The sequence below is a fragment of the Corylus avellana genome, chromosome ca10 (assembly GCF_901000735.1).
Source record: "Corylus avellana chromosome ca10, CavTom2PMs-1.0".
Classification (NCBI taxonomy): domain Eukaryota; kingdom Viridiplantae; phylum Streptophyta; class Magnoliopsida; order Fagales; family Betulaceae; genus Corylus; species Corylus avellana.
In genome coordinates, this window is record NC_081550.1 from 561,256 (window position 1) to 574,481 (window position 13,226).

Consider the following 13,226-nt stretch of genomic DNA (forward strand, 5'->3'; position numbering starts at 1 on the left):
GTGACTTATTGTGGTGGTCGCATAGTCACTTTAATTTATTTTTAATTTTTTAAAATAATAAGTTCGTTCATCATTTTATAAAGTATTTAAAAACCACATTAATTTTAGGAGAATAAAAAGATAGTAATAAAGATTAAAATAGCCAACCATGTGATTTTAAATGAAAATTTGAATACATTTATCTTTAACTTTTATATTTCAAATATCAAATGTTTACTTTAAATTCCTTAATAGCCAAAAAAGGAAAGAATGTTCTAAATTGCTTTAGTGTAGTAAAACATTAATTATAGTGATGATTTAAACACAATTATATTCAATCATTATGTGTAATATATACACTACCCAAAGATGTGATCTAGGTCCATAATTATTGTATCTATTTACTTGTGTCATCCCTAGTCCTAAGGGCCTTTTTGTTTTCCCCTATATATGAACTTGTGAGTAGAGTCTCGATTAAGCTCTCCCATAAACCCAATCAATTAAAAAAATAAATAAATAATGGAATAACTAGATAATAAATCTTAAATATTTATCTTATAAAACTATGGTTTCTCTAAATGGTGCTTGAGTGAACTTGCCAACATTGTCGAATGCAGGGAGGGAAGACAGAGGGCTAATAGTTTGTTCCGTTTTCTACCATGTGGATCCCTCTGACGTACGAAATCAGAGAAAGAGTTTTGCAAAAGCTTTAGCTAGACATGGAGAGGACCCAGAGGTTGACGAAGAGAAGATGATGATGTGGAGGGCTCAATTTGAAGTGAAGTGAGTTGCTTTCTTGCTTGTAAAGAAAAATATAATAGGAGAATCGATAGTTGTCAGAATGCTTTACAGAACCAACTTATTTCCAAGATCCTGATCATGGGAGAAGAAATAAAATATAATAGAATGGATGATCATGATCGAATCTGTGTGATAAGTAGCAGACTAAGACACAAAAGGGTATTTCTTGTTCTTGATGATATGGATAGTGAAGAACAAGTGGAAGCATTAGCATGAAGCCCTGATTTGTTTGGTGAAGGGAGTAGAATCATTTTAACAAGCAGAGATTTTCATTTCTTGAACAGGCATGTGACTGCTAGTACTATCTATGAGGTGATGAAGTTGTTGAATGACAATGAAGTTTTGCAGCTCTTTTGTTGGAATGCATTCAAGGCATCCTATCCTGAAGAAAACTATAGGAATCTGTCTTGGAAATTTGTGAGTTATGCTCAAGGCCTTCCTTTTGCTCTTAAAAGTTTTGGTGCCTACTTGTTTGATAGAACACCAGATCAATGGAAGAGTTTCTTGGATCAAATACAAGAAGGGCATCTAGAAATCATACAACCATTACAAATTAGCTATAAAGGACTGGATGCAATTGAAAAGGAATTATTTTTAGATATTGCTTGTTTCTAAATAATTTCATTAGCGCTTAATCTTAACCGTTGATTTATTCATTTGGTTATAACAGAGTTCAGAGGATTTGAAAATCATTGACCTGCGTGGCTCTCAAAACTTGATGAAGATACCAGATTTCACCGGAGTCCCAAATCTTCATAATAGACTAGATCAAGTTTGAAGGTTGTACAAGTTTGTCTAAGCTCCATCCATCTATTGGAGTCCTTAAATGGCTTAAACGATTGAATTTTGGAAATTGCAAACTATTAAAAGCCTTCCAGACATGATCAACTTGGAATCTCTTGAGTTTTTTGATCTATCTGGCTGCTCAAGGCTCAAGGCGCTAATTTCCAGCCATCCTAGGAAATATGACATCTTTGGGGATTCTTAAGTTGGACGGGACTGCTATAAAGGAATTACCATTATCATTTGAGAGTTTATCTGGGCTTGAAACTCGAGTTAAAAAACCTGCAAAAACCTTTCATCTTTTCCAAGTGTCATTTCCAGTTTGTCATCTCTTGAGATTGTAACCTGAGCGGGAACAAGTTTGCTATAATACCAGATACCATTTGCCAGCTTTCCAATCTTGAATCGCTTTACTTGAGAAATTGCAGCAGGGTTCAAGCACTGCCAAAGCTTCCATTGAGTTTAACATACTTGTATGTTGAGAATTGTCCATTGCTGGAGATGTTTTCTGATGTACCCCAGAACTTTAAGTGAAATATTGGCCACCACCGATTGCTCCTTAGCAGCATTGCATATTGATCATTATGATGGTGGCAGTCCCTGCAATATTTTACAATTGGACCAACGAAAACATTTATAGACCCAAGGCTATTGCCTATTGGGTGAGTCTCTTCTTTCTCTCATTTTAACACAAAAAGTCCCTGCAATATTTGCCTTTTTTTTTAACACAAAAATCTTAGTTTTTGTTTTGTTTATCTCTTACAGAGAAGATTCTTTGGTACCAAGGTCATATGTGGCTCGTGGTTGGGACCTGGAATCCCATAGGTTCAACAACAAAAGTGCTAGCTCCTCTGTAAAACTTGAGATGCATCCAGATTTGAATGGTAATAGGGAGTGGAAAGGATGTGCTCTGTTTGTTGTTTATGAAGTCCATGAGCATGAAAAGTCAAATTCTATGATTTTTGAGGGCACTGATCATCCTACTCTTCATCACTTTGTTTATCATTTTGAGACCGACAAAGGACATCTAGATATACCCTTTGTCCTCCCTGTCCCTAAAGTAACATCTGTTGGGGCAACTGGATTTTGGGTGAATATACCAGCTAAATGGTTTTTGGAACAGTACTCAAAGAACTTGGATGATTTCTCAAGAAAAATATGCTTTGCTCAAGACATCACCTCACCACCTTTTGTGGAAATTCTTCACAATGCACACCATATAGCTAATAACCTAACAGAACCAAATTAATTCGTGTGTTGAATTACAAAACAAGACGAGATACAAAAAAATCAAACTAACAGCAATACATGCTCTTATTATTCGTATAAACATACTTTAAATTCTACAAGTGGCTTCAATTCAAATTGAGTCATCAGATTCATCAGAGTCGCTTCTGTCAGGCTCCCCAGCATTTGTTCCAACCTCTGGGGCATCTGCCTTTACAACAGGCGCAGGCACAGGTTTTTTACTTGCATTCCGGACACTTCCATCTACATCTTCCTCTTGCTCAGCAGCTTCAGCATGTGAACAACTCAATCAAGGAATAATCAATGTACATAAACATGACATAACAGTCTTCATCACCAGACATTGAAAACTATGACTAATTCCATCATTCACAAACAAGCAATACATCAAATCATACTCTCATATTTTTCTGTGAAACAATGTACCAAGTGCCTTGACCTAACATCCTCAGCTTAGTGACACATTGAATTAGAGGTGAAAACAAGATAAAAAGCATAAAAACATACTTCCAAATGAACCATAACAGTCAATTTTAGCCCACCATTTTTTTGGATTTAAATCAAACTGTGCAACCATTACCCCAATCCCAATCAGCCACTGGAATCTTAAACTGACATTCAAAGCTTAGATTATTTCCCTTTGAGTGTAATCTCACAACAATACTAATCAAGTAAAAGTACACTAACATATAAGGATATCAACATTCTCCGCTGCTGCACCAGCATGGATCTTCACTAAATCTTTCAGGACACGCTGTACAAGCTCAGGCTGCAGAATGTAACGAAGTTGCAGTCAGTACAAACATCAGATTGAAAAGGAAAGTGAAGAGAAAACTACAAAGTAACATCCCATAATGCTATTCTCTTACTATTAATCCTTTCCCCCTCTCCTGCAAAAATATTAATGTCATGTTAAATCTTTGAAATAACTGATTTATACATTTAGATCTGGCTCCCTGCGAAATCTCCGCTTTCGAGCATCCCTCATAGGAGGGGTGAGACCATGTCTGTACTCCACCACATCTGGAGTATCATCACCTGCTTCTCTAACCATAATCATCTGTTACAACCAGCAGTTCATACGGTTGCATTAGAATGAAGAAATCAAGTCTTTAATTGTCAATAATGATAATGACAAAGAGCACTTTACCTGACCAACATCTGCAGTCTTGATCAATACACTGTCATCATATGTTTTATATGATTCCACAACACAAGGAAGATCCAACAGTGATGCAGGGAAATGATCATTGCCAATGACAAACGTGCCACTCTTCCCATCCTCTGCAATGTAAGATAATTTTAAGTTCACAATTAGACCAAGAAGGCAGGTCACTCAATAATAATATTGGCCATAAATCCTTTCTTTTTTTTTCTTATCATTTGCTCCTACACTAGGCAAATCAACTACTTCTACAAATATTATTTAACAACTCAACATAAAAGGTTTTACCTTTGAATTTAAAAACCTACTTTAAAAAGTGAATGGAAGAGCACAAATAAAGAACTGGAAAAGGGAGGTTTTGAAGTGGTGAAGAGTGAATGCCGATATCAAAGATGCATGTTGCAATTTGAGTAAAATATAAATTTTCATAAAAACCAGCTGCTTTTTTTAAAAAAAAAGAAAAAAAGAAAAAAAGAAGCTCAACACCATATTGTTAGCACATAACAAGAAGATAGGTATAACTTTACAGAAAGAGAAATTTAATTAAATATCACTTGGCCATAACCTTTAGGAAACGGATCAATATAATGACATAGCACTTCTGAACCAATAATATATTTCAAGATTCAGACCATTAGAAAAGCAAAGAACGTGTAACGATTTGACACACCAGTTATGTCATCTTTAAACGTAACGATATGCCATAAGAAAACCAAATTGGGATAAGCAAAGAACCTTTTTTTTTTTTTGGCTCCTTTTCTTTTGGGTTACTCAAATTTTGCTTTCCAAGCACATCAGAAACTCATTATGTAGTATCTTTGATGAAAAAGAGTTCATTTCTCACCAGAAAAGGACAAATCCAATGACTTGTCGTCAGAAGATGAAGCATTTTCACTTTCACTCAAAAGGCGGTCTAATCGCTCTGCAACAGAAGGTGGAACTCTGAGTATGAACTGCTCGTCCATTACTGGAAAAAATAAAAAAACATCAAATTAATTGGCCTAAATTAATCAAAATCACAATTCCACAAAGCTCTAAAGCATCATTCACCTTATAAAAAGGCCACCTTTAGATTACAAATTGCATTTCTATAAGCAATAATTGCAACCCAGATAACAAATTAATAATAATTACCAAATATTTTACATTTATTGATCAGAATCTCTTTGTGCAATAAAATTCAACTCCTTTTGCATTGTCCTATAGGCCAAGGAATTCAAAAGGAAAAGGAGAATTAATTTATTCTTTTTTCGCATCAAATCAATCCATTTTTCACGGGGGAAAAAAAAAACCCCGAATAAGTGAAACCATCAAGTCGAAAAACTTAATCTGCAATCCAGAAAAGTCCCTTAGCCAAGCCCCAAAAACCCCAAATGAAACCTTTTTAAAAAAAGTATATATAATAATAATAATAAAAAAAAGATATCCCAAATAAACAGTACAAATCTCACCCAATCTCGTTCTCTCTCCCAGTCTCCTTCTGTTGAGAGTCAATCCCTTCTTGTTTCTGCAGATAAGCTTCTCTCACAGTGCATACGTGATATGAGGGTTGTGGGTCTGCGATGGGAAGGAAAAAATTGAGAGATTTGGAATTGGAAGGAAGGAAGGTGAAGAAGTTGATGAACGTGAGAGAGATTTTAGGATATGGGAGAGTTGGAAGGAAGGGTAGTTTTTTCTTGGAGGGAAAAAGGAAAGTGAAGATGGAGAGTGGCCCGAGTGGGGAGAGGAGAGAGCAGAGAGAATACTGATTTTATTTTTTTATTTTTATGAATATAATAAACTACGACCATTCTCAATGGAAGAGCCAAATATTACTTTTATCTAAAATGACTCTTTAAATGTTTAAAAAAACATCTACATTGAATTAGGCAAAAGAAAATGTAAAATAGATATTTGATTGGAAGAGCTAAAAAAAAAAGTTAAATGTAGCAACATTTTGTAAGAGAGCTATTTTATTTTTTTATTGTTTCTCTCACCTGTTTTCTCTTTTTCCCAAATTTTTTTTTTCTACTTTTTATCTGCATGTTCTCTTTTTTCTCAAAATTTTTCCTATTTTTCTTCTCACATGTTCTTTTTTTCCCAAAACTTTTCTCACTTTTAATAATATTTAAATGATATAAATAAAAATATAGCTAATCGAATGTGGTTGCATTTAAAAATTCATTAGCTAAACTAGATAAAAGTGAATTTTGATGAGCCATTTTGTATAAAAATTTGACTCATCTATCGGGAATGCTCTTAGGTAGCTACAGATTTCTCAATGTATTAGAAACATTGTAGCAACTCAATTGTGTACGTGGGACCGCCTTTTCCTTATTTGATTAAAAAAAAAAAAACCCAATAGTGTAGGTTATATTTGTTTATGAGGGTTAGCTTAATCGGTTCCGGACCATGTTTTATGAAGCAGATGTCACTAGTTAGAATTCTTATTCCTCTCTTAAGGGGAATTGAAAGCCACCCCTAAGGGCCTATTCAGCCACCCTTGTGGCCCTAGGGGGTGGTTCGGCCACCCCTAGGACCAAACTCAAAAAATATTATACATTTATTTTTTTTGCCCAATATGCCACAATGTGTAGGGAATCAAAAGTGATTCCCTATATATTATTTTAATGTAACATTTATTTTTCCTCTCTTATCTTTAATTATTTTGTCTTTAATTGAGGATTGTGTTGAGATTTTATGAAAAAAGTTAGGGTACATAGAAAATTTGTATTTCATAATGAAATAATATTTTAATGATATATGGAAAAGTAATAACCTATTGTAAAATATATTTTCATAGGGAAGCAATTAGTAGTTTTGTACAATAAATTTAGAGAAAATCAAAAGAAAGCTGCTGCTAGTGCTCTAAGAGCATCCATATTATTGAGCTCTACAAATAAAAATTAAATTTTAAGAGAAAAACTCACTTTTTAAAATTTGAAGAGTCACTTTTAAAATGAATCAAATATCAAACCCTCTATATCCTTTTATACTTTATTTAAATATTATTATTTTCTTATTTTTTTAATTATTTTTTTTGTTAATAATGAAGTAGAGAGTTAATTAAATGACTATTTTTGTGAGTTTTTGAAAATTTTAAAGTAAACCAAATTTAAAGAGCCATCCCATGCTCTAAGCTTTTACATAATTGCTGCTGGGCACGTGTCATACAAACCCTAGACGCTATATAAGAAGCGCACGCGCGAGGCATATAAGGTGACACGCGCAGGCACTCAAGTACCGTCGTTCCAAGTCTATAGCGATTCCAAGCTAAACCAAACGTCTCGCTCTCGATTTTGCCCAAAACCTCGCCCGCCGCACCCAACCCTCGCCGATTTGCACCCTTCAGGTCTCTCTCTCTCTCTCTCTCTCTCACTCTCTCTCTATGTATATATACGCGAGCGCAATAGTTAGGGTTTAGGGATTTATGGTGTGCCCTAATTTATTTTATTTTCTTTTTGTTTCTAATGCTCAAATGACATTAACGTTCACGGTTCTCTAAATTATTACTTCGACCAGTGTAGGATTTAGTATAGTTGTTTTGATTTGGGGGATAAATGTTTTTACTATTATTTGGGATTGTTTCATTGTTTCTAGGGTTTTACTGTGGTGGTTTGAGTAATTGGAATTTCGTTATATTTGAAACGCGTGCATGTAATATGTGTTGAAGTGAGTATAGAGTAGAGAAGAAAGGAAGATTTATTTTTTGTATGGACATTCGATTGCGTGTTTGAATCATTCTGTTCTGTAGCATAATGTGGGAAAATGAACCATTACCTTCATATACATATGGTTTTAATATGTATACGTAGCAGAAGCAGTTAACTTGCCTGTCTTGTAATTTGTTGGGTTGAACAATACGACCTATCTCAAGCAATTAATTTGATCTTGGTGATGTAATTATACCTTGTGGAATACATGTTAGTGACCTTTTATGAGTATATTTTTAGATTTAAATGCTTAATTTGATAGTAATCTTTTTGAATAAGTAGCCATTTGAGCTTATGGCTTAAGTTTGCCACATCTGATTTGTATTAAATATGTGATCTTGGTTACTTTACTGTTTTGCCTTTTATTTTTTAGTTTCATATTTTAATGGATCTCTTGAAATTGGTTAATAGGGCAGACTATTATCTATAAATGAGGGGGAGAAGTTATACTCCATCACCGCCAAGGGGCTATGGCAGGAGAGGACGGAGCCCTAGCCCTAGGGGTCGCCATGGTGGTCATAGTAGGGATGCTCCTACTAGCCTTCTTGTTCGTAACCTTCGCCACGACTGTAGGTTTGTTCCTATACACTATTATTCCTACTTTATTAACTACTTATCAAATAAAAAAAAAAATTCCTATTTTATTAACTATGTTTCTTTGGTAGAATGCAAGAATTCCATTGTTGTCCATTTACAAGTTCAAGCCAAGCATCTTAGATTGTTTCTTTACTGTTGATGTTTCTATGGAATTTCAATGGCTTTGTACTTTTTTATTTGGCATTTGAATGTAGAGCGGTACTAAGCCAGTATGGAAATGAGGATATTTTTCCATTCATATTCCATTGAACGGTTATAGGCTTTCTTTAAATGTTAGGATCTATTTGTTTTTTCTTCACAATTTGTGATATGAATGCAAGTTTCAAGTTTTTGTGTGTGCTTAATTTGTGTAATATGTGATGTTTTTATTTGTTAGTTTGAGTTGAGCAATGGTGGGGTGAGCTGTGATACGAATCACATTGCATACCTTATCATTTATAGAGATATGATCATATACTTGCATTATTTATTTGCATGCTGCTAGATTGTCATGTAGTAAGGTGTTGATTAATATGGTTTGATCTGTTCAAGTCCTATTCCTTGGTGATTAATACTGATGTTTTATGGTTTTTAGATAAACATATTCTTTTTAGAGATCAGAATTGCTAAGTTTTATTGAGACACTTTTTAGAATGTTCGAGGTTACAAGTTAGATATTCTCTTGATGAAGTGGGATGGTTGGTGCTTTGTCTTTGTTTGTTATCACAGGATCAAATGTGGTTGTGATGTTGTGACTGCTTTGCATTTTTGCAAGTGTTTATTGTCGAAAAGAATTTTGTTTCGATTTTATCCATTAAATTCTTTATATTCTGGCTTTTCAATCCTAGATATTTTGGCATTATGCTTCTCTGTTACGACATATCGTTTATTTTAACCTCTGCTTTTATACAGGCCAGAGGACCTTCGTAGACCATTTGGGCAGTTTGGTAATCTCAAAGATATTTACTTGCCAAAGGATTACTATACTGGGTGAGCGTTAGAGCATATGTAAACTAACTACAAGAGTTGACTTTGCTTGGCTGATGAGAATCTCTTTGTAAATTTTAAATTCTCTAAGCTATAATGGAGTTTTACAGTTAGTTTTTTCCTTGTTTCATGAAAGCCAATCTCACGTTTAGTAACAATTTGAATGATCATCTTAATTTTTGAAAAGAAAAAAAAAATAGAAACATTAAACTTCTTTTCTGATATCTGTTTTCAGGAACTTTTTATGGAAAATCTCTCTCTCTCTCTCTCTCTTATTTTCCTAACATTTTTTTGTGTGTGATTTGTTTAGCCAAATTTCTTAAAATTTTAATCATCATCTTTTGTTAAATGTTTACAATATTCTAACATGATTTGGAACTTTGTTTTTTGAAATGCGGCCTGCTCTGCTAAGTTCCTTCTTTTAAACTGTTTTGTTTTGGGGTCTTTTCTTCATTTGCTCCTGTTGGGTGTGTTTATTGAAGTTCTTGAGATTTAACAGTGAAACTAAAGTTTTGAAGACAACAATCAAGTAGTTAAGAGTTCTTTTGAAGATGATGTTAATGGTAGTGAAGATTGGAAGGAAGTTGGGTTTGAATACATTGTGAAGATGTTGCAAGTCTTGAAGAATTTCAAGTCATCTTAAAACTGACACTTACAAGGTCAGCAGCCAAGTGCTTGCATTTTTATCATGACCTTCCATATTACTGGGGTTTATTTTGGACAATTTCATCAGCAAGGTTTATGGTGTGCAAAGTATCTCGCTCAGTTATACCTTTCAGCACAGCCCATGTTTTGACACTGTTTTCTTTCCCTTTTCTTGAACCTATTCATTTTTTGCAGAGAACCTCGTGGTTTTGGCTTTGTGCAATTTGTTGACCCAGCCGATGCTGCAGAGGCAAAATATCACATGGATGGTCAGATCCTTCTTGGCCGTGAGTTGACTGTTGTCTTTGCGGAGGAGAACAGGAAGAAGCCGGTTGATATGAGGCATAGGGAACGAGGAAGGTAATTTTCCCTTTTTCATTGGAATTGGTTCTCTTGTTAAACCATTGTGTAATTAATTATTTATTACAGAGTTGGTATTACAAGTCCTTATCTCTTATTGTATTGATTTTTATAGTAATTTTAATTTTCCTTTTTAAATTGATGAATTTATAAGTTAAGTTATATTATAAATAACTTATGTACTTTAATAAGATTGGTTTATTACTTATATAAAAAGAAAAAACTTATATACTTATATTTTGATATATTATAAATTTGATTTCAAAAGAAAAGTAACAAGAGGGTTTTCAATCCAGAAAATCTATTTATCCTTTTTATCTTTAAATATTTCAAACTTTTAATTTTCTTGATTCCTTTTTGGCGGTACATGACCATTTTAATTGTATTCTAATATTTATTTAATTGCATTTAATGTACATGTTTATGTAGTATATTGTATTTATGTGCGTGTACAGTGTATCTGGTGCTGTCAGATTTTGAAGCCTCTGTGAAGCTTATTAGCAACACATGAAGGATGATGAGTGATGTTGATGTTAGATTATTTGTTGAAAAGTTGAAAGAATTGTAGTTTAGTTTTAGCCCCAAGGGGTTGGCTCAAGTGGTAAGAGCCTTGGTCTTTGTGGTAGTCCCATGAGGTCCAAGATTCGAATCTCCTTGGGTGCAAACAATTCCTTGGGGCAAGCCCGCTGGCGAAGCTAGAGTTTTACCTGATCTGTGTGGAGGGGTACACGATGTGGCCTAGTCTTAGAGGCGTCATAAAAAAAAAAAAAAAATTGTATTTTAGTTTCTCTAAGATACGTATTATCTATAATACTAGGAAGGAGATTCCTCTGATTGTATCTTTCACAAATCATAGAATATCTTCATTCTCATCTTTTTATCTACCATTCATGAAAGGATAATGCTTACTGTCTCCCCCCCCTCCCCAACGAACCACATAAACACACCATACAGTCCACACCCCTCAGTTTCGTCATGAGTTTTGATTTGACGTTTTAAATTGTAGGGGTCGATATAATGATCGAAGACGGTCACCCCCACGTTACTCTCGCTCGCCTAGGTACTCCCGCTCTCCACCTCCACGTCGTGTAAGATCTCGGTCCCGAAGCCGTGATTATTCCCCACCCCCAAAACAGAGGCATGACTCAAGGTATGAAATGAAGCCAATTGCTGTTGATTTTCTTTTCTCTAATAGTGGCATTCATTATTTCAAAGTTTTTTTTTCCTTGACTTGCTTTGGAAGATGATTTTATATTTGATCTTAAAATCATGGAAAGTATCTATTATGAAGTGCTAGCCAAACATTGCTTGCTTAGGAAGATAATTTCATGTTAAAATCCTTATTTAAACAGGTGAGAGATCTTTATGTTGTTTTTCTCTATCTATAATTTGTTTACTTGTGTCTACTATTTATTGTTAGCTGCCCAACTGGGCGTCCACTGCCTTGTGCTATCTGTCACATTGAAAGGTTGCTGTTCTTTCCTTCCATAATTTGTTTACCTTGGCTGTTTGCTATCCCTGTTCCCTACTGAAGTGATTCAGTGCTAAATGTTTCTTGCCAGCTTTTTAGTGCTTATACATTTTGCAATGTGGCTTTGTTTCTTTTTCTGAGACAGATCTGTTTCACCCCAAGAGAGAAAGTACAGTCGAGAAAGGTCGTACCCTCGGCACAGTCGAGAGAGGTCATATTCGCGATCTCCACCCTATAATGGCTCAAGGAGCCGGAGTCAAACTCCATCTAGGGGCCCGAGCAGAAGCCGAAGTCCTAACCATGAAGAGTACTCTAGGCAACCAAATGGAGACAGGTCTCCTAGTCAGTGATCTACTTGAAACAGTCCACTCTTATGCTAGCTTGTTATTGGATTTATTTTGCACTTTCTGTCGAGTTTATGTTAGTTTCTGTTGTGCTCAACGAATTTGATCTAGATTCTTGTTCTGTCCTGATATTTTAGAGTATGCTTGTTGATTGCATATGGTTATGGAAGATCTTGAATCTATGAATTCTTTTGGAAGGGGTATTGTTGGAAAATATGGTTGATACAAATAGACTGGAGTTGCTAATATGTTGTGCCATCCATGACAGTCTAAAATTTACAAAAGAACAGAGCGTGTGCATTAAGAGAACCAGACTGAGGACCATGACAAGGCAATAATTAACGGAGGAGATATTAATCTTGCAATGATGTTAATCCGGTGATGTTGAGAAGTGTAAATGATTTTTTTATTTGAAGCCGTTGTGTTTTGTCATAATTAAGGTTGACATTGAAGATCAACAAATAAGCCTTTTTGTTGGATTTTCACCACTAGAAATCCGGATCCAGTTCCTCTTTTTTTATTTTATTTTTTATTCTTTGTCAGCGTCGTTTGATAAGAGAAAAAGTATTTTATAGTTTCGCCGGTCAGTACGCATGAGAGCTACCAAACAATCGTTTTGTCTGCCTGATAGGACGCTCGATAGTCGATACTACTGTTTCTTTTGATTGTTTTGTATTTCTGAGAGAGGGGGAGGGAATCGGGGGGATCTTTGTTGCCCGAGTAAAAGGCGTTGCATAAAGAGGAAATAACTTTTGACGTTTTGTATCCACAAAATTTCACTTTACAACCAAGCAGCATCTATGCTTATTTTGTGCTCTCTGTTCAATTTGATTCTCTCCTCGGTATTTCATTTGGGACCCATATTTGTTAAATTGAGATGATTTATGATACCCTGCTCGCCACTTTTGTGGGTTTAGTGTAAAATATGTTTTTCTTTTGGCAGCCAAAAGAAAAAGGTTTTCTTTTTCTTGACCCACCTTCGTCCGGCCTCCAACCAAGTCACCGTCTTCAAAATAGGATCTTCTCAATCTTAACTGATGTTGAGGGAACAATTTTATAATTCATATTAGATTTTATAACATCTAATTGTGTACACAGTGTTAATTTAAAATATCATGTCACCGTACGTAGCATATACACCGTTAGATATTATGAAATTTAATATAGAATTTTGG

At 34.7% G+C, this 13,226-nt stretch overlaps 2 protein-coding genes across 5 annotated transcripts; one reads left to right on the top strand and one right to left on the bottom strand.

Annotated features, from left to right (window-relative positions):
- Positions 1-2,706: 2,706 nt before the first annotated feature.
- LOC132163197 (transcription initiation factor TFIID subunit 7-like) lies at positions 2,707-5,709 on the bottom strand. Of its 3 annotated transcripts, none has more exons than XM_059573386.1 (6): positions 5,428-5,709; positions 4,821-4,943; positions 3,962-4,095; positions 3,752-3,871; positions 3,509-3,580; positions 2,707-3,085 (listed from the first exon to the last, which is right to left on the bottom strand). In XM_059573386.1, exons 2-6 carry the CDS (start codon positions 4,939-4,941, stop codon positions 2,924-2,926), a joined length of 609 nt encoding a protein of 202 aa, XP_059429369.1. In that variant the 5' UTR covers positions 4,942-4,943; positions 5,428-5,709; the 3' UTR covers positions 2,707-2,923. The 3 variants fall into 3 exon arrangements, with proteins under 3 accessions (XP_059429369.1, XP_059429367.1, XP_059429368.1); XM_059573384.1 differs by having other exon boundaries at positions 2,707-3,078; positions 3,499-3,580; XM_059573385.1 differs by lacking the exon at positions 5,428-5,709 and adding an exon at positions 5,111-5,188 and having other exon boundaries at positions 2,707-3,078; positions 3,499-3,580.
- A 1,473-nt stretch (positions 5,710-7,182) lies between these two features.
- On the top strand, positions 7,183-12,248 carry LOC132164140 (serine/arginine-rich SC35-like splicing factor SCL33). 2 transcript variants are annotated; one of them, XM_059574571.1, is made up of 6 exons: positions 7,183-7,307; positions 8,080-8,241; positions 9,157-9,234; positions 10,072-10,236; positions 11,243-11,386; positions 11,853-12,248. In XM_059574571.1, the coding sequence occupies exons 2-6, from the start codon at positions 8,099-8,101 to the stop codon at positions 12,055-12,057; spliced, it is 735 nt and encodes a 244-aa protein (XP_059430554.1). In that variant the 5' UTR covers positions 7,183-7,307; positions 8,080-8,098; the 3' UTR covers positions 12,058-12,248. The 2 variants fall into 2 exon arrangements, with proteins under 2 accessions (XP_059430554.1, XP_059430555.1); XM_059574572.1 differs by having other exon boundaries at positions 8,085-8,241.
- The last annotated feature ends 978 nt before the right edge of the window (positions 12,249-13,226 follow it).